At 50.3% G+C, this 26,742-nt stretch overlaps 1 protein-coding gene across 2 annotated transcripts in view; it reads right to left on the reverse strand.

Annotated features, from left to right (window-relative positions):
* LOC144486840 (transcriptional-regulating factor 1-like) overlaps positions 1-26,742 on the reverse strand; it is a 77,063-nt gene that overhangs the window by 4,148 nt on the left and 46,173 nt on the right. For both annotated transcript variants that reach the window (XM_078204862.1, XM_078204861.1), the window contains exons 8-14: positions 23,663-23,903; positions 22,833-22,887; positions 21,833-21,975; positions 15,391-15,494; positions 13,867-13,942; positions 11,239-11,327; positions 2,051-2,194 (exon numbers count right to left, since the gene is read on the reverse strand). In XM_078204862.1, the coding sequence (XP_078060988.1) occupies positions 2,051-2,194; positions 11,239-11,327; positions 13,867-13,942; positions 15,391-15,494; positions 21,833-21,975; positions 22,833-22,887; positions 23,663-23,903 (852 nt within the window). The remainder of the gene's footprint in view (positions 1-2,050; positions 2,195-11,238; positions 11,328-13,866; positions 13,943-15,390; positions 15,495-21,832; positions 21,976-22,832; positions 22,888-23,662; positions 23,904-26,742) is intronic.

Raw genomic sequence — 26,742 nt, forward strand, 5'->3', positions numbered from 1 at the left:
GACTGTACCTGTCCTGGGAGTGTTTGATGGGGACAGTGTAGAGAGAGCTTTACTCTGTATCTAACCCCGTGCTGTACCTGTCCTGGGAGTGTTTGATGGGGACAGTGTAGAGGGAGCTTTACTCTGTATCTAACCCCGTGCTGTACCTGTCCTGGGAGTGTTTGATGGGGGACAGTGTAGAGGGAGCTTTACTCTGTATCTAACCCCGTGCTGGACCTGTCCTGGGAGTGTTTGATGGAGACAGTGTCGAGAGAGCTTTACTCTGTATCTAACCCCGTGCTGTACCTGTCCTGGGAGTGTTTAATGGGGACAGTGTAGAGGGAGCTTTACTCTGTATCGAACCCCGTGCTGTCCCTGTCCTGGGAGTGTTTGATGGGGGACAGTGTAGAGGGAGCTTTACTCTATATCTAACCCCGTGTTGTACCTGTCCTGGGAGTGTTTGATGGCGGACAGTGTCAAGGGAGCTTTACTCTGTATCTAACCCCGTGCTGTACCTGTCCTGGGAGTTTTTGATGGGGGGACAGTGTAGAGGGAGCTTTACTCTGTATCTAACCCCATGCTGTAGCTGTCCTGGGAGTGGTTGATGGGGACAGTGTAGAGGGAGCTTTACTCTGTATCTAACCCCGTGCTGTACCTGTCCTGGGAGTGTTTGATGGAGGACAGTGTAGAGGGAGCTTTACTCAGTATCTAACCCCGTGCTGTACCTGTCCTGGGAGTGTTTGTTGGGGGACAGTGTAGAGGGAGCTTTACTCAGTATCTAACCCCGTGCTGTACCTGTCCTGGGAGTGTTTGATGGGGGACAGTGTAGAGGGAGCTTTACTCAGTATCTAACCCCGTGCTGTACCTGTCCTGGGAGTGTTTGTTGGGGGACAGTGTAGAGGGAGCTTTACTCTGTATCTAACCCCATGCTGTACCTGTCCTGGGAGTGTTTGATGGGGGACAGTGTAGAGAGAGCTTTACTCCGTATCTAACCCCATGCTGTACCTGTCCTGGGAGTGTTTGATGGGGGACAGTGTAGAGGGAGCTTTACTCTGTATCTAACCCCGTGCTGTACCTGACCTGGGAGTGTTTGATGGGGACAGTGTAGAGGGAGCTTTACGCTGTATCTAACCCCGTGCTGTACCTGTCCTGGGAGTGTTTGATGGGGGACAGTGTAGAGGGAGCTTTACTCTATATCTAACCCCGTGTTGTACCTGTCCTGGGAGTGTTTGATGGCGGACAGTGTCAAGGGAGCTTTACTCTGTATCTAACCCCGTGCTGTACCTGTCCTGGGAGTTTTTGATGGGGGGACAGTGTAGAGGGAGCTTTACTCTGTATCTAACCCCATGCTGTAGCTGTCCTGGGAGTGGTTGATGGGGACAGTGTAGAGGGAGCTTTACTCTGTATCTAACCCCGTGCTGTACCTGTCCTGGGAGTGTTTGATGGGGGACAGTGTAGAGGGAGCTTTACTCAGTATCTAACCCCGTGCTGTACCTGTCCTGGGAGTGTTTGTTGGGGGACAGTGTAGAGGGAGCTTTACTCAGTATCTAACCCCGTGCTGTACCTGTCCTGGGAGTGTTTGATGGGGGACAGTGTAGAGGGAGCTTTACTCAGTATCTAACCCCGTGCTGTACCTGTCCTGGGAGTGTTTGTTGGGGGACAGTGTAGAGGGAGCTTTACTCTGTATCTAACCCCATGCTGTACCTGTCCTGGGAGTGTTTGATGGGGGACAGTGTAGAGAGAGCTTTACTCCGTATCTAACCCCATGCTGTACCTGTCCTGGGAGTGTTTGATGGGGGACAGTGTAGAGGGAGCTTTACTCTGTATCTAACCCCGTGCTGTACCTGACCTGGGAGTGTTTGATGGGGACAGTGTAGAGGGAGCTTTACGCTGTATCTAACCCCGTGCTGTACCTGTCCTGGGAGTGTTTGATGGGGATAGTGTAGAGGGAGCTTTTACTTGGAATCTAACTTTCTGTAACTTCCTGGAACATTTGCAACAACCCACACACAGGAACATGTTACAAGTCTGTGGTCTCCTCAATCTGCCTTTGTAATAGTTGGAGCCTCACCTCGCAGTCAGTGTCTTGTCTGAAGACGTTGTTCCAATCCTCCTCTGTATCTGAGGGTCGATGGCGATGCTTCTTGTTGAATTTGAGACTCTTCTTGAAGTTGTAATAATATTCCACACATTCCGCCACTGCTTTGGACCTCAGCTGGAACAGTTCAACACAAAGTGGACATTGAGTAAATGAGCAGTCCAGGTATCACACACCGAGCAGAGTCTGAGCTGCACCTTCGTTCAGCCCAGCAGGGTCACGCCAACCTTCACGCTGCACACAAGTCACTTCCCATCCTGTCAACACCTCTTTCCATTCCAGAACTCCTCATCTTCCTTCTCCTTTCAACGCTGGACACCCACGTGGCAGCGAGTTCCACATTCTCAGCACCAGAGATAGTTTCTCTCTAACCCAGTAACTGGCCTCAGTTATTAAAGACTGCAGGGAAAAGCCTGGGAACTACAGGCCGGTGAGCCTCACATCTGTGGTGGGTAAGTTGTGAGAAGGTATTTTGAGAGACAGGATCTACAGGCATTTAGAGACGCAAGGACTGATTAGGGACAGTCAGCATGGCTTTGTGAGTGGAAAATCATGTCTCACAAATTTGATCGAGCTTTTTGAACGAGTAACCAAGAAGGTAGATGAGGGCAGTGCAGTTGATGTTGTCTACATGGACTTTAGCAAGGCCTTTGACAAGGTACCACATGATAGGTTGTTGCATAAGGTTAAATCACACGGGATCCAGGGTGAGTTATCTAAATGGATACAAAATTGGCTTCTTGACAGAAGCCAGAGGGTGGTTGTAGAGGGTTGTTTTTCAAACTGGAGGCCTGTGACCAGGGTGTGCCTCTGGGATCAGTGCTGGGTCCACAGTTGTCATTTATATTAATGGTTTGGATGAGAATACAGGAGGCATGGTCAGTAAGTTTGCAGATGACTCCAAGATTGGTGGCACAGTGGACAGTGAAGGTTATCTCCGATTGCAACAGGATCTTGATCAATTGGGCCAGAGGGCTGACGAATGGCAGATGGAGTTTAATTTAGATAAATGTCAGGTGATGCATTTTGGTCAATCGAACCAGAGTTGGACTTACTCAGTTAATGGTAGGACGTTGGGGAGTTACAGAACAAAGAGATCTAGGGGTACATGTTCATAGCTCCTTGAAATTGGAGTCACAGGTGGACAGAGTGGTGAAGAAGGCATTCGGCATGCTTGGTTTCATCGGTCAGAACATTGAATACAGGAGTTGGGACGTCTTGTTGAAGTTGTACAAGACATTGGTAAGGCCACACTTGGAATACTGTGTACAGTTCTGGTCACCCTATTATAGAAAATGTATTAAACTAGAAAGAGGGCAGAAATGATTTACTAGGATGTTACCATGACTTGATGGATTGAGTTATAAGGAGAGGCTGGATAGACTGGGACTTTTTTCCCTGGAGCGTAGGAGGCTGAGGGGTGATCTTATAGAGGTCTATAAAATAATGAGGGGCACAGATCAGCTAGATAGTCAATATCTTTTCCCAAAGGTAGGGGAGTCTAAAACTAGAGGGCATAGGTTTAAGGTGAGAGGGGAGAGATACAAAAGTGTCCAGAGGGGCAATTTTTTCACATAGAGGGTGGTGAGTGTTTGGAACAAGCTGCCAGAGGCAGTAGTAGAGGCGGGTACAATTTTGTCTTTTAAAAAGCATTTAGATAGTTACATGTGTATGATGGGTATAGAGGGATATGGGCCAAATGCGGGCAATTGGGACTAGCTTAGGGGTTAAAAAAAGGGACGGCATGGACAATTTGGGCCAAAGGGCCTGTTTCCATATTGTAAACTTCTATGACTGACTTGTGCAACCAGGGTAGTCCCAGCCAGGGTCGAGCATCAATCAGTGTTCTCAACGATGAGAGTGCTTTCCGAGCGAGGTTACTCATTCTGGATACGGTAAGAAGTCTCCCAACACCAGGTTAAAGTCCAACAGGTTTACTTGGAATCACGCGCTTTCGGAGCGCTGCTCCTGCATCAGGTGAGTGGAGAAGGATGATGAAGGAGCAGCGCTCCGAAAGCTCGTGATTCCACATAAACCTGTTGGACTCTAACCCGGTGTTGTGAGACTTCTTTCTGTGTCCACCCCCGTCCAACGCCGGCATCTCCACATCATTGCTCTGGATAGCCATGCCTCGTCCCCCTCCTCCTTTTGCCGTGAGGCGACACGGTGGCACGGTGGTTAGCACTGCTGCCTCACAGCATCAGGGACCCGCGTTCACTTCCAGCCTCGGGTCACTGTCTGTGCGGAGTCTGCACGTTCTCCCCGTGTCTGCGTGGGTTTCCTCCGGGTGCTCCGGTTTCCTCCCACAGAAAGATGTGCTGGTTAGGGTGCATTGGCCATGATAAATTCTCTCTGTGTTACCCGAACAGGCGCCGGAGTGTGGCGACTAGGGGATTTTCACAGTAACTTCATTGCAGTGTTAATGTAAGCCTACTTGTGACACCAATGAATGAACTTTAACTTTAAATTCTTTCACGGGACGCAGGCGTCGCTGGCTGGGCCAGCATGTGCTACCTGTGGCCAAACGGGGCCACCCTAAGCTGGCGATTTACAAAGCAGGCTGGGATAGTTGGCCAAGTACAGAAACAGACAGGCTGCAGCCTGAAGTGAATATTGGACAGAGAGAAACAACAAGCAGCTCCAGACTACAGAATACACAGGAAATTGGCCATCTCAAAGACAACGGACACTCTCTGGACAAACATACTTGTTTACCAGACACAGGGCCGCCTTCACCCCTTATTTGGGAGGGAGGTAAGTGACCTCCGTGCCTCTAGCACCCGTAGGCATGGCCGTTGCGGGGACACCCAGCGATCATTCAGGGTGATCAAACCCTGATCGATTGATTGGCAACGATCAAGAGACCTCCCAAAAGGGCGGGAAACTAATGAGGGATCAAAGGTGCTGCACAACAGAAGGAAGACCACGAGGGGGTGACAGGAACAGAACAAGGGACCACCACCAGCAACTGGCACCACGAGGAGAGCCACCACACCAACGACGGAAGGAAGACCAGAGCCAGAGTATCGGAGTAGGCCAGAGGACCAGACTACACAGAGGAGAACAGAGACCGACACGCGGGTAAAGGCCAATATCTACCTGGGTACTTGCGAGGTACGCAAAAGTTAAGTCAAGGTCCAGTATTGGACTTGAACTTTAGTATTCTGTAAAATAGCTTGAATTGTGTGGTTGATTCACATTAATGGTGTATGAATAAATACTATTGTATTAACTAGAAGTCAACTGGCCGTTCTTTACCGTATAAGAGTTATAAAACACCGTGCACAACATGTCCATCACTAATTGCCCTTGAGAAGGTGGGTGAGCCACCATCGTGAACCACTGCAGTCCATATGGTGCAGGTCCACCCACAGTGCTGTTAGGGAGGGAGTTCCAGGATTTTGACCCAGCGACACTGAAGGAACGGCCGACATGTTTCCAAGTCAGGATGGAGAATGGGTGTCCATGTGTGAGCACGGTGACACAGTGGGTTAGCACTGCTGCCTCACAGCGCCAGGGACCCGGGGCAGCACGGTGGCACAGTGGGTTAGCACTGCTGCCTCACAGCGCCAGGGACCCGGGGCAGCACGGTGGCACAGTGGGTTAGCACTGCTGCCTCACAGCGCCAGGGACCCGGGGCAGCACGGTGACACAGTGGGTTAGCACTGCTGCCTCACAGCGCCAGGGACCCGGGGCAGCACGGTGGCACAGTGGGTTAGCACTGCTGCCTCACAGCGCCAGGGACCCGGGGCAGCACGGTGACACAGTGGGTTAGCGCTGCTGCCTCACAGTGCCAGGGACCCGGGGCAGCACGGTGACACAGTGGTTAGCACTGCTGCCTCACAGCGCCAGGGACCCGGGGCAGCACGGTGACACAGTGGGTTAGCACTGCTGCCTCACAGCGCCAGGGACCCGGGGCAGCACGGTGGCACAGTGGTTAGCACTGCTGCCTCACAGCGCCAGGGACCCGGGGCAGCACGGTGGCACAGTGGTTAGCGCTGCTGCCTCACAGCGCCAGGGACCCGGGGCAGCACGGTGGCACAGTGGTTAGCGCTGCTGCCTCACAGCGCCAGGGACCCGGGGCAGCACGGTGACACAGTGGTTAGCGCTGCTGCCTCACAGCGCCAGGGACCCGGGGCAGCACGGTGGCACAGTGGGTTAGCACTGCTGCCTCACAGCGCCAGGGACCCGGGGCAGCACGGTGGCACAGTGGTTAGCGCTGCTGCCTCACAGCGCCAGGGACCCGGGGCAGCACGGTGGCACAGGATGTTCTTGCTTTCGAGGGAGTGCAGCGAAGGTTTACCAGGCTGATTCCGGGGATGGCGGGACTGATGTATGAGGAGAGACTGACTGGGTTACGATTGTTTTTGCTGGAGTTCAGACGAATGAGGGGGGGATCTCATAGAGACTTATAAAATTCTAACAGGACTAGACAGGGTAGATGCAGGGAGGATGTTCTCGATGGTGGGGGAGTCCAGAACCGGGGTCACAGTCTGAGGATTCAGGGTCGACCATTTAGGACGGAGATGAGGAGACATTTCTTCGCCCAAAGAGTGTTGAGCCTGTGGAATTCATTACCACAGGAAGTAGTTGATGCCAAAACATTGAATGTATTGAAGAGGCGGCTGGATATAGCACTTGGGGCGAACGGGATCAAAGGTTATGGGGAGAAAGCAGGATTAGGCTATTGAGTTGGATGATCAGCCATGATCGTAATGAAGGGCGGAACAGGCTCGAAGGGCCGAATGGCCTCCCCCTGCTCCTATCCTCTATGTTTCTGTTTCTGTCCTGTCGCTGGGGAAAGTGACTGGTGACTGCTTGTGATCTTGTGACTTTCTATTCCCCAGAAAAGTCAGCATTGTGAAAGTGGGAGGTAGGGAACCCTGAGCATATCCGTCCCACTGCCACCTTGGATAAGCGTAGTTCATTCCGTCCCTGTCCAGGCCTCTGTATTGGAGCCTGTCGGATGATGTTGATGAATGCCAGGTTACGGGGAAAGTGCCATTTGGTTGAGTTTGTTGAGTTGGTGTCACATTTAGAATCCTGTTTATCAGCAGTGAGAGAAATTTATCCCCGGAGCCTGAACTAGACTGGAATTCCAACTTCCGTCATCATCATCTGACTCACTGCACCATGCAGTCCCCTCTACATCATCCCATGTCAGGCTGTGACCTCTTGGTGGAGCTCTTGTGACATGCTATACAAGGAGCAGAATATCCACAACATTTACACAGTAAATGGCAGGAACTCTTAAAGAGTATTGTTAGGCAGAGGGATCTGGGTGTACAGGTACACAGGTCACTGAAAGTGGCAACGCAGGTGGAGAAGGTAGTCAAGAAGGCATACGGCATGCTTGCCTTCATCAGCCGGGGCATTGAGTTTAAAAATTGGCAAGTCATGTTGTAGCTTTATAGAACTTTAGTTAGGCCGCACTTGGAATATAGTGTTCAATTCTGGTCGCCACACTCCCAGAAGGATGTGGAGGCTTTGGAACAGGTACAGAAAAGATTTACCAGGATGTTGCCTGGTATGGAGGTTGAGGGGTGAGCTGATAGAAGTCTACAAGATTATGAGGGGCATGGACAGAGTGGATAGGTAGAAGCTTTTTCCCAGGGTGGAAGAGTCAATTACTAGGGGGCACAGGTTTAAGGTGCGAGGGGCAAGGTTTAAAGGAGATGTACGAGGCAGATTTTTTACACAGAGGGTGGTGGGTGCCTGGAACTCGCTGCCGGGGGAGGTAGTGGAAGCGGATACGGTAGTGAGTTTTAAGGGGCATCTTGACAAGTATATGAATAGGATGGGAATAGAGGGATACGGTCCCCGGAAGGGTAGGGGGTTTTAGTTCAGTTGGGCAGCATGGTCGGTGCACAAAATTACAGGCCCTTCGGCACTCCAAGCCTTGGAGGGTTGAAGGGCCTGTTCCTGTGCTGTAATTTTCTTTGTTAGCCTGCATTGGTGTAGCACCTTTAACATGGGAAGATATGCTGAGGTGTTTCCCAGGGATGTACTCAGTGAAGAATCTGAAACTGAGCCGCTCAGTAAAGGTAAAGGGGGTAGGTTTTAATGAACATCTTAAAGGAAGGGGTGGAGAGGTTTGTCTGGGGTGAGGGTAGGAGGAGGGGAGGGAGTTACAGAGCTTTGGGTGCAGGCAGATTGTGTAAAGTTTACAGGGTGGGGTCGTTGGCTCCACGCCCCGATTCTCATCCCGGACATCCTGTTTGCCGCTCCTCGTCATACCTCCCACCTGAGACCTGTCTGACCTGTCGTATGAGGAACGGTTGGGGACTCTGGGTCTCTACTCGTTGGAGTTTAGAAGGATGAGGAGGGGGATCTTATTGAAACTTACAGGATACTGCGAGGCCTGGATAGAGTGGATGTGGAGAGGCTGTTTCCACGAGTGGGAAAAACTAGAACCAGAGGGCACAACCTCAGGCTAAAGGGACAATCCTTTAAAACAGAGATGAGGAGGAATTTCTTCAGCCAGAGAGTGGAGAATCTGTGGAACTCTTTGCCGCAGAAGGCTGTGGAGGCCGGGTCATTGAGTGTCTTTAAGACAGAGATAGATAAGTTCTTGATTAATAAGGGGATCGGGGTTATGGGGAAAAGGCAGGAGAATGGGGATGAGAAAAATATCAGCCATGATTGAATGGCGGAGCAGACTCGATGGGCTGAGTGGCCTCATTCTGCTCCCATGTCTTATGGACCTGGTTAGACCTACCAGGAACCTAATGTCCCTCAAGGGACGGAGAGGATCATAGAATCCCGACAGAGCAGAAGGAGGCTATTCGGCCCTAAAGCCTGCACCGACTCACTGATAGAGCACAATACCCAACCCTCACCCTGCATATTTACCCTGCTACTGCCCCTAACCTACTCACCAGCTGGGCCAGTCCACCTAACCTGCACAGCTTTGGATGAGTAAGTAAGTAGGGCCCAGGCAGCTGAAAACCTTCAAAAGATTAGGATTATAACTTGAATGGGTGTAAATTAAGAGAGGTGGATACTCAGCGAGACCTTGGAGTCCTCGTGCATCAGTCGGTGAGAGTCAGCGCGCAGGTACAGCAGGCAGTGAAGAAGGCAAATGGTATGTTGGCCTTCATAGCGAGAGGATTTGAGTATCGGGATAGGGATGTTTTGCTGCAATTGTACAGGGCGTTGGTGAGGAGTATTGTGTGCAGTTTTGGTCTCCTTATCTGAGGAAGGATGTCCTTGCTATAGAGGGAGCGCAGCGAAGATTTACCCGGCTGATTCCTGGGATGGCAGGTCTGTCATATGAGGAGAGACTAAGTCGGTTAGGATTATATTCACTGGAGTTTAGAAGAGTGAGAGGGGATCTCATAGAAACTTATAAAATTCTAACAGGGTTAGACAGGGTAGATTCAGAAAGAATGTTTTGAAATTTGAAATAATCCAGTGGGGTCCGTAACGTCAGCCTGAGAGGGCAGAATGAGCCTCAGTTTAATGTCTTATCCAAAAGACGGTCCTTCCGACAGTGCTGCACTCCCTCAGTACCAACTCTCCGACAGTGTAGTGCTCCCTCAGCACTGACCCTCTGACTGTGCAGCGCTCCCTCAGCACTGACCCTCCCACAGTGCGGCACTCCCTCAGTACTGACCCTCTGACAGTGCGGCACTCCCTCAGCACTGACCCTCTGACAGTGCGGCACTCCCTCAGCACTGACCCTCTGACAGTGCGGCACTCCCTCAGTACTGACCCTCTGACAGTGCTGCACTCCCTCAGCACTGACCCTCTGACAGTGCGGCACTCCCTCAGCACTGACCCTTTGACAGTGTAGCATTCCCTCAGCACTGACCCTCTGACAGCGCAGCACTCCCTCAGCACTGACCCTCTGACAGTGCGGCACTCCCTCAGCACTGACCCTCTGACAGCGCGGCACTCCCTCAGCACTGACCCTCTGACAGTGCGGCACTCCCTCAGTACTGACCCTCTGACAGTGCGGCACTCCCTCAGCACTGACCCTCTGACAGTGCGGCACTCCCTCAGTACTGACCCTCTGACAGCGCGGTGTTTCGTCAGGCGTTGGTAGTGACAGGCTAGTTCTAAAACCTCTGGTTGGAGCCTTGACTCTTGGATCCTCTGTCTCTGGGATACAAGCGCTGCTCACCGAGCTGTCCAGTCCAGTGTCAGTCTCTGTGGTACAGCCGTTAGTGCGCAACAGACTGGACTCTAGGATTCAAACCAGTCTCCACATTGGGGGCGGCACAGCGGTTAGCACTGCTGCCTCACAGCGCCAGGGAGCTGAGGGAGCGCCACATTGTGGGAGGGTCAGTGCTGAGGGAGCGCCTCACTGTGGGAGGGTCAGTGCTGAGGGAGCGCCTCACTGTGGGAGGGTCAGTGCTGAGGGAGCGCCTCACTGTGGGAGGGTCAGTGCTGAGGGAGCGCCTCACTGTGGGAGGGTCAGTGCTGAGGGAGCGCCGCACTGTGGGAGGGTCAGTGCTGAGGGAGCGCCGCACTGTGGGAGGGTCAGTGCTGAGGGAGCCCCGCACTGTGGGAGGGGCAGTGCTGAGGGAGTGCCGCACTGTGGGAGGGGCAGTGCTGAGGGAGTGCCGCACTGTCAGAGGGTCAGTGCTGTGGGAGGGTCAGTGCTGAGAGAGCACCGCACTGTGGGAGGATCAGTGCTTTGGGAGTGCCGCACTGTCAGAGGGTCAGTGCTGAGGGAGCGCTGCACTGTCAGAGGGTCAGTGCTGAGGGAGTGCCGCACTGTCAGAGGGTCAGTACTGAGGGAGTGCCGCACTGTCAGAGGGTCAGTGCTGAGGGAGCGCCGCACTGTGGGAGGGTCAGTGCTGAGGGAGCGCCGCACTGTGGGAGGCTCAGTGCTGAGGGAGCGCCGCACTGTCAGAGGGTCAGTGCTGAGGGAGTGCCGCACTGTCGGAAGATTCCCAGCTTGAGTCACTGTCTGTGCGGAGTCTGCACGTTCTCCCTGTGTCCGCGTGGGTTTCCCCCGGTTTCCTCCCACAGTCTGAAAGCCGTGCTGGTTAGGGTGCATTGGCCGTGCTAAATTCTCCCGAACGCCGGAGTGTGGCGACTTGGGGAATTTCACAGTGACTTCATTGCAGTGTTAATGTAAACCTTACTTGTGACTTTAAATAACTTGATAAATAACTTTACACCCCCCTCCCCCCGGATTCCTTGTCACGTACCATCTTCTGAATCATGTGGAAGTTCTTCCTGTGTATCCCAAAAGCTTTATTGAAAACTCTGCGTTCGCTGGGGCTCCAGTTACTGCTGCCTGCCAGAGGAAGAAGGAACAGTTAGAATGAGTGAACGCAGGCTGTGAAATTTCTCACCTGCAGCAGGCTGTCCTGGGGCAGGGGTGAATGTTACTGCTCCGACGTACTGTTCTACAAAGCAGCAGCAGGAAGCAGGTGTCCCCCCCCCCCCCCGTCCTTCCTCAGCACATTGTAAACTACTCCTCCTGCCTCAGAGTCTGAAGTCGGTACAAATCCAACTCCAGACACCCGAGTAGAAAAAACAAATTCCTTCTGTATTTCTGCAGCGCATTTTGCAGCCTCAGGGTGCCCCAGAGTGCTTTTATTATTCATTCATTCAGGGGGCGTGGGTGTTGCTGGCTGGCCTGCATTTATTGCCCATCCCAAGTTGCCCTTGGGACAGCCAATGAACTACTTTTTCTGAAGAGGGTCGCTCTTGTAAGAAAGGTGGCAGTCTGTTTGCACACATCAGTGAGATCCCTGATATCCTGATAATGGCCAGATCCGCTCCCGGATACAGGGGCATCCCCTTCTGCTGTTACATCAGTGGACAGTACAGACCTTCTTCACAGATCCTCCCAGGACCTCGCTCCCTCCCTCCCTATCTCCATAACCCTCTCCAGCCCTGCAGCCCTCTCCGATCTCAGCATTCCCCCAATTCTGACCACAGTCTGTCTCCAGCTGCCTGATCCAGAGATCCGTCGGATCTCAGACAATGAAGAGACAGAGTACAGGAATGAGATAGAGAATCTGGTGAACTGGTGCGATGGCAATAATCTCCCCCTCAATTTCAACAAAACGAAGGAGATTGTCATCGACTTCAGGAAGTGTAGTGGAGAACATGCCCCTGTCTCCATCAACGGGGACGAAGTAGAAATGGTCGAAAGCTTCAAGTTTTTAGGTGTCCAGATCACCAACAACCTGTCCTGGTCCCCCCACGCCGACACTATAGTTAAGAAAGCCCCACCAACGCCTCTACTTTCTCAGAAGACGAAGGAAATTTGGCATGTCAGCTACGACTCTCGCCAACTTTTACAGATACACCATAGAAAGCATTCTTTCTGGTTGTATCACAGCTTGGTATGGGGCTCCTGCTCTGCCCAAGACCACAAGGAACTACAAAAGGTCATGAACATAGCCTAGTCCAGCACGCAAACCAGCCTCCCATCCACTGACTCTGTCTACACTTCCCACTGCCTCGGCAAAGCAGCCAGCATAATCAAGGGCCCCACGCACCCCGGACATTCTCTCTTCCGTCAGGAAAAAGATACAAAAGTCTGAGGTCACGTACCAACAAGAACAGCTTCTTCCCGGCTGCTGCCGTCAGACTTTTGAATGGACCTACCTCGCATTAAGTTGATCTTTCTCTACACCCGAGCTATGACTGTAACACTACATTCTGCACCCTCTCCTTTCCTTCTCTATGAACGGTATGCTTTGTATAGCGTGCAAGAAACAATACTTTTCACTGTATGCTAATACAAGTGACAATAATAAATCAAAACAAATCCCTGATCCCTGTAATCCCCTCCAACAACCACTCTGCCTCGCTCTCCTTCACCCAGAATGTTAAACATGTCTCTTGCCTTGGTGAGAACATTCTCTCTACTGTGTGAAGTGCCATTTATTACATGCAAGGCCCCACTCAAATACGACTTATCGTTGAACTCTCAAAAAGTAAGCAATATAGGGGAGGCAGTGGTGCAGTTGTATTTAGACTAGTAAATCAGAGACTCGGGGTAATACTCTGGGGACCGGGGTTCGAATCCCACCACGGCAGTTGGTGCAATTTTGAACTCTGGAATTTGAACTTTGGAATTATGAATCTACTGATGACCACGAAACTATTGTCGATTGTTGGAAAAATCCATCTGGTTCACTCATGTCCTTTAGGGAAGGAAATCTGTCGTCCTTACCCGGTCTGGCCTACATGTGACTCCAGAGCCACAGCAATGTGGGTGACTCTCAACTGCCCTCTGAACAAGGACAACTAGAAATGGATAATAAACCCAGCCAGCGACACCCATGTCCCAGGATTGGATTAATAAAAAATTAATGCAAATTGCTCCATCCAAAATCATTAAAAAATTCAGCAGTGTTTTCCTCTTTGATAGAGTCATAGAATCCCTACAGTGCAGAAGGAAGCCATTCGGCCCATCAAGTCTGCCCCGACCACAATCCCACCCAGACCCTATCCCCGTAACTCCATGCATTTACCCAAGCTAGTCCCCCTGACACTAAGGGGCAATTTAGCACGGCCAATGCAGCTAACCAGCACATCTTTGGAGTGTGGGAGGGAACCAGAGCACCCGGAGGAAACCCACGCAGACACGGGGAGAAGGTGCAGACTCCGCGCAGACAGTGACCCGAGTGGGATTTGAACCCGGGTCTCTGGCGCTGTGAGGCAGCAGTGCTAACCACCGTGCCGCCCCGATGTGTGACGAAAGTGTGCAGATTGTTCCTGTTTCTCTGTGGCGGTTAGACTTTAGACTATAAACGACCTGTAATCAGTAATACCTCACTGTAATAACTTAATGCATATTGAGGGATATCTCCTACCTGTGTAATGGTAATCAGCCAGTGGATGAGAGGTGGGACGGGCCCCATTATTCAGTAGCAGCATCTCCAGTGCAGCCTGCAGTAACAATAAACCTCTTTAGCAATTGGACATGTTGATAGGATGTTTTTAAAAACATGGCGCACAGAATCTTAAATTTCATCAATAAAGGCAGCAAGTACCCAAAGCATGGAAATTATACCAGACATCTATGGTTCAAACACTCAGCTTCGGCCTCAGCTGGAGGATTGTTTCAAATTCTGTCCCCCACTCCCCCACACATTTTTGGGAGAACGTCAAGATGCCTTGGAGAGGGTGCGGAGGGAGATTTTCTAGAATGTTTCCAAGGGTAAGGGACTTCAGTTAAGGTGGAGAGACTGGGAGAAGCTGTTATCGTTCCCCTCCAGCAGATTAGGGTTAAGGGGGAGATTGAATCGAGACGTTCGGAATCAGGAAGGGTTTGGACAGAGTGAATAAGGAGAAAGTGTTTCCAGTGTCTGGAGGGTGGGTAACCAGGGTGGGGACGGAGGGACACACACACACACAGATTGAAGAGAATCGGGAAAAGGACCAGAGGGGGGAGATGAGGAGAATGTTTTTTGTATATATACACAGCGAGTTGTGATCTGGGAGGCGCTGCCTGACGGACGGTGGAAGCGGATTCAACAGGAACTTTCAAAGGGGGGAATTGGAGAAATACTCAAAAAGGAGAAATTTATCCAGCCCCCGCCCTTCCCCCCACCCCCTCCTGGCCCTATCCCTGTAACCCCACGCATTTACCACAGACAATCCACCCAACCTGCACATCTTTAGACATTAAGGGGCAATTTAGCATAACCAATCTACCTAACCCGCACATCTTTGGACACTAAGGGGCAATTTACCATGGCCAATCCACCTAACCTGCACATCTTTAGACACTAAGGGGCAATTTAGCATGGCCAATCCACCTAACCTGCACATCTTTAGACACTAAGGGGCAATTTAGCATGGCCAATCCACCTAACCTGCACATCTTTAGACACTAAGGGGCAATTTAGCATGGCCAATCCACCTAACCTGCACATCTTTGGACACTAAGGGACAATTTAGCATGGCCAATCCACCTAACCTGCACATCTTTAGACACTAAGGGGCAATTTAGCATGGCCAATCCACCTAACCTACACACCTTTGGACTGTGGGAGGAGACCGGAGCACCCGGAGAAAACCCACGCAGACACGGGGAGAACGTGCAGACTCCACACAGCTCCTTGAGCCCGTTCCACCTCTCAGCTAAATCATGGCGGACCCGTATCTTAACTCCATCCACCCAGCCTCATTGAGTAACCCTTAATTCCCCCACCCCTAACTGGGACCCAGATTCAGGGTGGAGAATTCTTCCAGTCAGCGGTGGAGAACTCTGGGGACAAGTGCCGCAAAGCCCCTCATTCCAAATATGCCACGCGGACCGCACACCGTGTCACAAGTTGCTCATTCACTGGATCCCAAAATGTTTTCTGTAAAAGTAAGGTACACATATTTACCATGATATCACCCTTCAACTCAGAGAGGCAATGCAGGGTGAACTCACGGTTCAGCCCTCCCCCTGGCAACACGCTGGAACAGCCCATGTTCAGAAGGTCCTCCACTGAAAGCACAAAATACACGATTAAAAAGAACTCCCAGTGTCATCTCCACTGAAGGAAATCAGATCAATTCTTGATTACACATGGACGGACATCGTGCAACAATCGGCAGGCAGGAGTATTCCCTTCCTGTCCGGAAACACTTCAACAGTCACGGGCATTCAGCCTCCAATCTTCGGGGTAAGCATTCCCCAAGGCGGCCTTCACGACACACGACAATGCAGAGTCGCCGAGCAGAGACTGATAGCCAAGTTCCGCACACATGAGGACGGCCTGAACCGGGATCTTGGGTTCATGTCACATTATCGGTAATCCCCACCATCTGGCCTGGGTTTGCAAAATCTCACTAACTGTCCCCTGGCTTGAGATGATTCACACCTCTTTAACCTGTGATTATCCCTCCCTCCACTCACACTGTCTGTACCTGTAAAGTTTTGATTACCTGTAAAGACTCGCATTCCAATCATTCTTCACATTCCAATCTATAATTATTTCGCAATTGAGTCTCTGTCTCTGCTGTGTTTGTGAACCCAACTCTCCACTCACCTGATGAAGGGGCAGCGCTCTGAAAGCTCGTGATACCAAATAAACCTGTTGGACTTTAACCTGGTGTTGTGAGACTTCTTACTGTGCCCACCCCAGTCCAACGCCGGCATCTCCACATCAATGAATACATATGAACATACATATGACCAAGGAGCAGGAGTAGGCCATTCGGCCCCTCTGGCTTACTCTGCCATTAATAAGATCATGGCTAATCTGATTGTATCCTCAAATCTGCATCCCGCCTACCCCCGATATCCTATCACCCCCTTCCTTACCAAGTACCTGTCCACCACATTCTCAGGAAAAGGGTTCCAAAGGCCCTCAGAGAAAATGTTTTGCCTCATCTCCGTTCTAAGTGGGTGACCCCTTATTTTTAAACAGTGGCCCCTAGTTCTCGATTCTGTAAGCCTCTTCACTTTGAAAGACAGGGATACGTGAATTTAGATTTAAATTTGTTTATTTATTATTGTCACAAGTAAGGCTTACATTAATACTGCAATGAAAATCCCCTAGTCGCCACACTCCGACGTCTGTTCGGGTTACACTGAGGGAGAATTTAGCACGGCCAATGCACCCTAACCAGCACGTCTTTCAGACTGTGGGAGGAAACCGGAGCACCCGGAGGAAACCCACACAGACACAGGGGGAGAACATAGAACAGTACAGCACAGAACAGGCCCTTCGGCCCACAATGTTGTGCCGACCTTCATCTGAAACCAAGATCAAGCTATCCCACTCCCTACCATCCTGGTGTGCTCCATGTGCCTATCCAATAACCGCTTAAATGTTCCTAAAGTGTCTGACTCCACTATCACTGCAGGCAGTCCATTCCACACCCCAACCACTCTCTGCGTGAAGAACCTACCTCTGATATCCTTCCTGTATCTCCCACCATGAACCCTATAGCTATGCCCCCTTGTAATAGCTCCATCCACCCGAGGAAATAGTCTTTGAACGTTCACTCTATCTATCCCCTTCATCATTTTATAAACCTCTATTAAGTCTCCCCTCAATCTCCTCCGCTCCAGAGAGAACAGCCCCAGCTCCCTCAACCTTTCCTCATAAGACCGACACTCCAAACCAGGCAGCATCCTGGTAAATCTCCTCTGCACTCTCTCCAGCGCTTCCACATCCTTCTTATAGTGAGGCGACCAGAACTGCACGCAATATTCCAAATGCGGTCTCACCAAGGTCCTGTACAGTTGCAGCATAACCCCACGGCTCTTAAACTCCAACCCCCTGTTAATAAAAGCTAACACACTATATGCCTTCTTCACAGCTCTATCCACTTGAGTGGCAACCTTTAGAGATCTGTGGATATGGACCCCAAGATCTCTCTGTTCCTCCACAGTCTTCAGAACCCTACCTTTGACCCTGTAATCCACATTTAAATTAGCCCTACAAAAATGAATCACCTCACATTTCTCAGGGTTAAACTCCATTTGCCATTTTGCAGACTCTACACAGACAGTGACCCAAGCCGGGAATCGAACCCGGGTCCCTGGTGCTGTGAGGCAGCAGTGCTAACCACTGTGCCACCGTGCCGCCCCGGGTCCCTGGCGCTGTGAGGCAGCAGTGCTAACCACCGTGCCTCCTGGGTCTCTGGCACAGTGAGGCAGCAGTGCTAACCACTGTGCCACCATGCCGCCCTGGGTCCCTGGCACTGTGAGGCAGCAGTGCTAACCACTGTGCCACCATGCCGCCCCGGGTCGCTGGCGTTGTGAGGCAGCAGTGCTAACCACTGTGCCACCGTGCTGTCCCGGGTCCCTGGCGCTGTGAGGCAGCAATGCTAACCACTGTGCCTCCTGGGTCTCTGGCACAGTGAGGCAGCAGTGCTAACCATTGTGCCACCGTGCCCACTAGGTCCCTGGCACTGTGAGGCAGCAGTGCTAACCACTGTGCCACCATGCCCCCCCCGGGTCCCTGGCGCTGTGAGGCAGCAGTGCTAGCCACTGTGCCACCGTGCCGCCCTTCACAGTCTGAGGACCTCCTGCAGTCAGCAAGGTAGTTTTGAAGTGTTAGTGTCGGAAACGTAGCAGCCAGTTTGCACAGCGCAAGCTCCCGCAAGCAGCCACGCTGCGATGATGGCCAAATGATGTTGGTTGAGGGATAAACATTGGACCCCGGACCCCAGGGAGAACTCTTTTAAGATTAAAGCAAATTACCGCAGACTCTGGAATCTGAAACAAAGTCAGAAAATACTGGAAAATCTCAGCAGGACTATGGAGAGTGAACAAAGCCTTCGTTTCGAGTCTGGATCTTGGAGAGATCTGACAAAGAGTCAGCCAGATGTGAAACGTTGGCTCTATTCTCCCTCCACAGACGCTGTCAGACCTGCTGAGATTTTCCAGCATTTTCTGTTTTTGTTGCAGGAGGACTCTCCCACTTGGGTTCCTTTACACCCGCGAGGGCGGGTGGGGCCTCAGGTTAAAGTCTTATTCAAAGGATGACACCACTGACAGCGCAACACTCCCTCAGTGCAGCATTGCAGCGTGAGCCTGGAGTCTTGTTTTCCAGTCCCGAGACGACCTTTTGACTCCGAGGTGAGAGTGACACCTACTGAGCCACAGCAGAAAGTGAAAGCTCCTTCTGCATCGCGATCTTTTTCTTCAGTGGTTTCCTGGTTCCATTCTGACCTGCAGTCAGTGTTCAGTAAAAAAAACACTCAGAAAGGGGGTTCGAAGGGGTTCAGCACACTAACGGAAATCACACATGAATGAGTTGTTTGCAGGAGCAGCAGGTCATTAAGAAGGCAAATGGAATTTTGTCCTTCATTGCTGGAGGGATGGAGTTTAAAAACAGCAAGGTTATGACGGTAGCACAGTGGTTAGCACTGCTGCTTCACAGCTCCAGGGAACTGGGTTCGATTCCCGGCTTGGGTCACTGTCTGTGTGGAGTTTGCACATTCTCCTCGTGTCTGCGTGGGTTTCCTCCGGGTGCTCCGGTTTCCTCCCACAGTCCAAAGATGTGCGGGTTAGGTTGATTGGCCATGCTAAAAAATTGCCCCTTAGTGTCCCGGGATGTGTAGGTTAGAGGGATTAGTGGGTAAATATGTAGGGATATGGGGGTAGGGCCTGGGTGGGATTGTGGTCGGTGCAGACTCGATGGGCCGAATGGCCTCTTTCTGTGCTGTAGGGTTTCTATGATTCTATGTTGCAGCTGTATAAGATGCTGGTGAGGCCACACCTGGAGTACTGTGTACAGTTTTGGTCTCCTTGAGAAAGGATATACTGGCACTGGAGGAGGTGCAGAGGAGATTCACTAGGTTGATTCCGGAGTTGAGAGGATTGGCTTATGAGGAGAGACTGAGTAGACTGGGGCTATACTCATTGGAATTCAGAAGAATGAGGGGGAATCTTATAGAAACATATAAGATTATGAAGGGAAAGATAAGATAGAAGCAGGGAAGTTGATTCCACTGGCGGGTGAAACTAGAACTAGGGGCATGGCCTCAAAATAAGGGGGAGCAGATTTAGGACTGAGTTGAGGGGGAACTTCTTCACACAAAGGATTGTGAATGTGTGGAATTCCCTGCCCAGTGAAGCAGTTGAGGCTACCTCATTGAATGTTTTTAAGGCAAGGATAGATAGATTTTTGAACAGTAAAGGAATTAAGGGTTATGGTGAGCGGGCGGGTAAGTGGAGCTGAGTCCACAAAAAGATCAGCCATGATCTTATTGAATGGCGGAGCAGGCTCGAGGGGCCAGATGGCCCACTCCTGCTCCTAGTTCTTATGTTCTTAATATGTTCTTAGGTGTCATTTTACTTGTGTCCGATGTTGCATTCAGTCCACATTAAGAGGGGTGAACTGGTACATAAATAAGTCCTTCTGGCTGGAGGTCCCTGGGCCACGGTCTCACCGGCACGCCTGCGCAGTGATGCCCCCAGAGCTCAGCAGCCGGCTTCACCTGTGATATTAGGCTCCAACCTCTACTGGCGAGAATCGGATCTGGGCTCTTTGTTTTACTAAGTGCCGAACGATTGAGACTGGGAGCTCGCCCAAAGAATTAGCGCGATTCCCTCCCGTTTTCACATTCGTTCTGCACTTAGAATTTCTTTCGTAAAATTCCACTCATGGTACGCTAAACACTTGCTGGAAAGTTGGACGCTTATTCACAGGATAAAGGAGTCGGCCATTTAGGACTGAGATGAGGAATTTCTTCACTCAAGAGAGTCGTGAAGCGAATTAAGGAATGTGACAGATAGTGTGGGCTGTTGAGGTAGAGGATCAGCCATGATCTTGTTGAATGACAGAGCAGGCTCGAGGGGCTGAATGGCCTTCTCCGGCTTCTGAGTGCATCTTAATGAGGTGCAACATTGGTGCATGAACCTATCTGGTACGCACCTGAATATATGGAGCCCTTCAGAGCTGCAAGCAGCAACGTGAGATATCAGAATTTCACAGAAAACTCATTTGCAGAAGCAAGCCATTCGGCCCATCGAGTCTGCACCAACTCTCTGATGGAGCCTCCCACACAGACCCTATCCCCGCTACCCCATGTATTTACCCTGCTAACCCCGCCCTCCCCTCACTAACCTACACATCTTGGGACACTAAGGGGAACCTTTCACATGGCCAATCCACCTAACCAAAGATGGATGTTATAATAACTCAGGAGTCAGCTGTTAAGGAACAGCATTTTGTTGCACAAAGCCAATGTAAAATGAAACCACAAGCCTGTGGTGAACACCGACAAGTCCCACAATGGATCCACTCAGGGGCCTGCTTTATACAGAGCTCAGTATACAAGCTCACCCTATTATAGAATCATAGAAACCCTACAGTGCAGAAGGAGGCCATTCGGCCCATCGAGTCAACACCGACCACAATCCCACCCAGGCCCTACCCCCACATATTTTTACCCACTAATCCCTCTAACCTACGCATCTCAGGACTCTAAGGGGCAATTTTTAACCTGGTCAATCAACCTAACCAGCACATCTTTGGACTGTGGGAGGAAACCGGAGCACCCGGAGGAAATCCACGCAGACACGAGGAGAATGTGCAAACTCCACACAGACAGTGACCCAAGCCGGGAATCGAACCCAGGTCCTTGGAGCTGTGAAGCAGCAGTGCTAACCACTGTGCTACCGTGCTGTCCCCATTATAGAAAGGATATTATTAAACTAGAAAGAGTGCAGAAAAGATTTACTAGGATCCTCCTGGGACTTGTTGGTTTGAGTTATAAGGAGAGGCTGGATAGACTGGGACTTTCTTCTCTGGAGCGTAGGAGGCTGAGGGGTGATCTTATAGAGGTCTATAAAATAATGAGGGGCACAGATCAGCTAGATAGCCAATATCTTTTCCAAAGGTAGGGGAGTCTAAAACTAGAGGGCACAGGTTTAAGGTGAGAGGGGAGAGATACAAAAGGGCCCAGAGGAGCAATTTTTTCACACAGAGGGTGGCGAGTGTCTGGAACGAGCTGCCAGAGGTAGTAGTAGAGGCGGGTACAATTTTGTCTTTAAAAACGTTTAGATAGTTACATGGGTACGATGGGTATAGAGGGATATGGGCCAAATGCGGACAATTGGGACTAGCTTAGAGGTTTAAAAAAAAAGGGCAGCATGGACAAGTTGGGCCGATGGGTCTGTTTCCGTGCTGTAAACCTCTATGACCTGGAAAGGTAATTACTAATCCCCCGGGATCTTGTATTCTGTGAATCCTCCTGGGAGGTGAATTAGGGATTACCCTATGAGAATCCCGGGGGTTATCGCAGGTATTTATATTGATGGTCAAACCCACGTTAAACCTTGCTGGTTGTGGTTTGCGGAGAGTGAATAAAGCATTAACTTACCCTTCTGTTGCACTTCATCATTTTCCAGCAACTCCTTCCAAGGTTTCCACACCAAATCCGCCCCGTGTACGTCCTGTTCCCCTGGGAACGTGTCCGCTAAATCAGGGATTGCAGCCTGGAAACGGGGACCGACGTTTATGCAGCTGGAGAAACAAAGAGAACTCTTTACCCAGCGGGTCACCAGGAGGCAGTGTCGAGGGAACCCCTCCCTCCCGCCATCATATCAAGCAGAGAAATCCTCAGTGAGAAACCAAAGACTTTCCCTTCAACTGACGGCGGGGCATCTGAAGGTAATTCCAAAAGAATTGCTATTCATATTGTGATTGGAAAAATAGAGGTCATCGAAACATAGAAGACAGGAGCAGGAGGAGGCCATTCAGCCCTTCGAATCTGCTCCCCCATTCATCACCATCATGGCTGATCATCCAACTCAATAACCTAATCCTGCTTTCTCCCCATGACCTTTGACCCCGTTCGCCCCAAGTGCTCTATCCAGCCGCCTCTTGAATACATTCAATGTTTTGGCATCAACTACTTCCTGTGGTAATGAATTCCACAGGCTCACCACTCTTTGGGCGAAGAAATGTCTCCTCACCTCCATCCTAAATGTTCTATCCAGCCTTGGGTCACTACCTGTGCGGAATTTGCACGTTCTCCCCGTGTCTGCGTGGGTTTCCTCCGGGTGCTCCGGTTTCCTCCCACAGTCCAAGGATGTTGAAGTTAGGTGGATTGGCCAGGCTAAGTTGCCCCTTGCACCTGGTACAGACTCTTTGGGCCAAATGGCCTGTTAGCGTGCTGGAAATTCGATGATGTAATCAGTACAGTACTATCTTTGATAGTACAGCACATTATAACAAACTCCTGTATGCCAAACTCCCATACATCCAGTGCCTACACTGTCTCTGACGTCTGGAAATCATATCTGACAGTGCATTTCTTTAACAGTTCAATGCAGCCTCCAATGATTCACTGGAAGAAGCGCTGTGATGATTATACTCACGGAATGGGATTGTTCACTGTTGCTGCGCTTTCCTGATGCCCAAACTCAAATCCATCTGGTGAAAGAAAAATATATTTCAGTGCATATGTCAATTAAATAGTTATTCTACAGTTACACAGTGAGTGATCCTTACCCTGCTGAATAAACAGTGACTCTGTACAGTTACACAGTGAGTGATCCTTACCCTGCTGAATAAACAGTAACTCTGTAGAGTTACACAGTGAGTGATCCTTACCCTGCTGAATAAACAGTGACTCTGTACAGTTACACAGTGAGTGATCCTTACCCTGCTGAATAAACAGTGACTCTGTACAGTTACACAGTGAGTGATCCTTACCCTGCTGAATAAACAGTGACTCTGTACAGTGACACAGTGAGTGATCCTTACCCTGCTGAATAAACAGTAACTCTGTACAGTTACACAGTGAGTGATCCTTACCCTGCTGAATAAACAGTGACTCTGTACAGTTACACAGTGAGTGATCCTTACCCTGCTGAATAAACAGTGACTCTTACTCTATATGCGCTGTTTTATCTGGGCAGTTGTGCGATTATTATAGATAGCTTCCATACCACAAGACTAGAGAGGGAGAAATCCCTTTGTTCGTGGCTGTTTTGTGGCCATTCTAGGAAGTCTGAGACTGATGGAGACAGGGTTAAGCTTGTCTCTGTGTTGCCGATCATAGTCAAATAACTCACAAGATGGGCTTGCAGGGGGAAGAATGGGAAGTTGAGTGGGTTCCTGGTGTGTGGCCAGTGCCTGTGGAATGGGAAGAGACATTGCTTTGAGGAGGTTCGCGCGACGGAGAAGGTGGAGAGTGAATACTTACTGAACTGGTTACACGGGAATGGAGATGGCGTGGAGTTGGTGCTGGGATCCATGGCACTGAGATTGGCAAACAGCCCCGAACCCTTTCGGTTAGGATTCAGCATTGGCAGCGGTACGTAATGGGGTGGCTCCGAGGAGGGACTGGAAGATGGTTGCTGCTCCCCCATGACGGTGTTGCTGGAACGAAGATAGCTTTGATACACTGTGACAGGATAATACTTGGGAACGAGAGGTTCGGAGCTCTGTGGAATAACACAAACAGATCTAGAGTCACTAACTCCGACAACTATTGCCCTTAAACCTTAACTGACATACAGGTGGCACGGTGGTTAGTACTGCTGTCTCACAGCGCCAGGGACCCGGGTTCGATCCCAGCCTTGGGTCACTGTCTGTGTGGAGTCTGCACGTTCTCCCCGTGTCTGCGTGGGTTTCCTCTGGGTGCTCCGGTTTCCTCCCACACTCTAAAGACGTGCTGGTTAGGTGCATTGGCCGTGCTAAATTCCCCCTCTGTGAACCCGAACAGGTGTCGGAGTGCGGCGACTAGGGGATTGTCACAGTAACTCCATTGCAGTGTTAATGTAAGCCTACTTGTGACACTAATAAACAAACTTTAAACTTTTTTGTCTAAAGGAAAGACACGTAGTTATGCAACTCCACTCACCACATCAGGACATCCCCAATAAACTTCACAAAAAACTGAAGTATTCTTGTTGAGATATAATCAGAAATAGGAAGGCTGGCAGCCAGTTTGCAAACAGCAAGTTCCCAGTAAGAAGCCTCACAACACCAGGTTAAAGTCCAACAGGTTTATTTGGAATCACGAGCTTTCGGAGCGCTGCTCCTGCATCAGGCGAGTGGAGAGGTGGTTTCACAAACACGGCATATATAGGCCAAGACACAATTGCAATTTGTCCATATATGTCATGTTTGTTAACCTACCTCTCCACTCACCTGATGAAGGAGCAGCGCTCTGAAAGCTTGTGATTCCAAATAAACCCGATGGACTTTAACCTGGCGTTGTGAGACTTCTTACTGTCGCCCACCCCAGTCCAACGCCGGCACCTCCACATCGTAGAAATCTCCCACAAAAGCAGCACATTGGCAATGAGCACATTCTGGGCTTTACTGATGACCAGAGAGCAGTCAGCCCGTGGAATCTGCTACCACAGAAAGCAGTTGAGGCCAAAACATTGTCTGTTTTCGAGAAGGAGTTAGGTACAACACTTGGGGTGAAGCGGATCAAAGGGGTATGGGGGGGAGGTGGGATCAGGCTGTTGGGTTGGATGATCAGCCATGACCGTGATGAATGGCGGAGCAGGCATAGTCCCCGTTCCTATTTTCTATGTTAGCTGAGGGATTAATGTTGCCCAAAACACCAAGGATAAAAGAAAATGACTGCGGATGCTGGAATCTGAAACCAAAAGAGAAAATGCTGGAAAATCTCAGCGGGTCTGGCAGCACCTGTCAGGAGAGAAAAGCTTTGACAAAGGGTCATCTGGACTCGAAACGTCAGCTCTTTTCTCTCCTTACAGATGCTGCCGGACCTGCTGAGACTTTCCAGCGTTTTCTCTTTTGACACCGTCTTGACTTTGACTCGTCTGCTGAGGTAGTTTGGGCTGAGGTTAGAAACAGGAAAGGAGAGGTCACCCTGTTGGGAGTTTTTTATAGACCTCCGAAAAGTTCCAGAGATGTAGAGGCAAAGATTGCAAAGATGATTCTGGATAGGAGCGAAAGTAACAGGGTAGTTGTACTGGGGGACTTTAACTTTGCAAATATTGACTGGAAAAGCTATAGTTCGAGTACTTTAGAGGGGTCGGTTTTTGTCCAGTGTGTGCAGGAAGGCTTCCTGACGCAGTATGTAGATAGACCAACAAGAGGCGAGGCCACATTGGATTTGGTACTGGGTAATGAACCAGGCCAGGTGTTAGATTTGGAGGTAGGTGAGCACTTTGGTGACAGTGACCACAATTCGATTACGTTTACCTTAGCAATGGAAAAGGATAGGTATATACCAAAGGGCAAGAGTTATAGCTGGGGGAAAGGAAATTATGATGCGATTAGGTGAGATTTAGCTGGCATAGGTTGGGGAAGGAAACTGCAGGGGATGGGCACCATTGTAATGTGGAACTTGTTCAAGGAACAGCTACCACGCGTCCTTGATAAATATGTACCTGTCAGGCAGGGAGGAAGCAGACGTGTGAGGGAACCGTGGTTTACTAAGGAGGTTGAATCTCTTGTGAAGAGGAAGAAGGAGACTTATGTTAAGATGAGACGTGAAGGCTCAGTTAGGGCACTTGAGAGTTACAAGTTAGCCAGGAAGGACCTAAAGAAAGAGTTAAGAAGAGCCAGGAGGGGACATGAGAAGTCTTTGGCAGGTAGGATCAAGGAAAACCCTAAAGCTTTCTATAGGTATGTCAGGAGTAAAAGAATGACTAGGGTAAGATTAGGGCCAGTCAAGGACAGGAGTGGGAAGTTGTGCGTGGAGTCTGAAGAGATAGGAGAGGCACTAAATGAATATTTTTCGTTGGTATTCACACTGGAGAGGGACAGTGTTGTCGAGGGGAGAACTGAGATGCAGGCTGTTGGACTGGATGGGATTGATGTTCATAAGGAGGAGGTGTTAGCAATTCTGGAAAGGGTAAAAATAGATAAGTCCCCTGGGCCGGATGGGATTTATCCTAGGATTCTCTGGGAGACTAGAGAGGAGATTGCAGAGCCTTTGGCTTTGATCTTTGTGTCGTCATTGTCTACAGGAACAGTGCCAGAAGACTGGAGGATAGCAAATGTTGTCCCCTTGTTCAAGAAGGGGAGTAGGGACAACCCTGGTAACTATAGACCGGTGAGCCTTACTTCTGTTGTGGGCAAAGTATTGGAAAGGATTATAAGAGATAGGATTTATAATCACCTAGAAAGGAATAATTTGATTAGGGATAGCATGGTTTTGTGAAGGGTAGGTCGTGCCTCACAAACCTTATTGAGTTCTTTGAGAAGGTGACCAAAGAGGTGGATGAGGGTAAAGCGGTTGATGTGGTATGTATGGATTTCAGCAAAGCGTTTGATAAGGTTCCCCATGGTAAGCTT

The sequence above is a fragment of the Mustelus asterias genome, unplaced genomic scaffold (assembly GCF_964213995.1).
Source record: "Mustelus asterias unplaced genomic scaffold, sMusAst1.hap1.1 HAP1_SCAFFOLD_482, whole genome shotgun sequence".
NCBI lineage: Eukaryota > Metazoa > Chordata > Chondrichthyes > Carcharhiniformes > Triakidae > Mustelus > Mustelus asterias.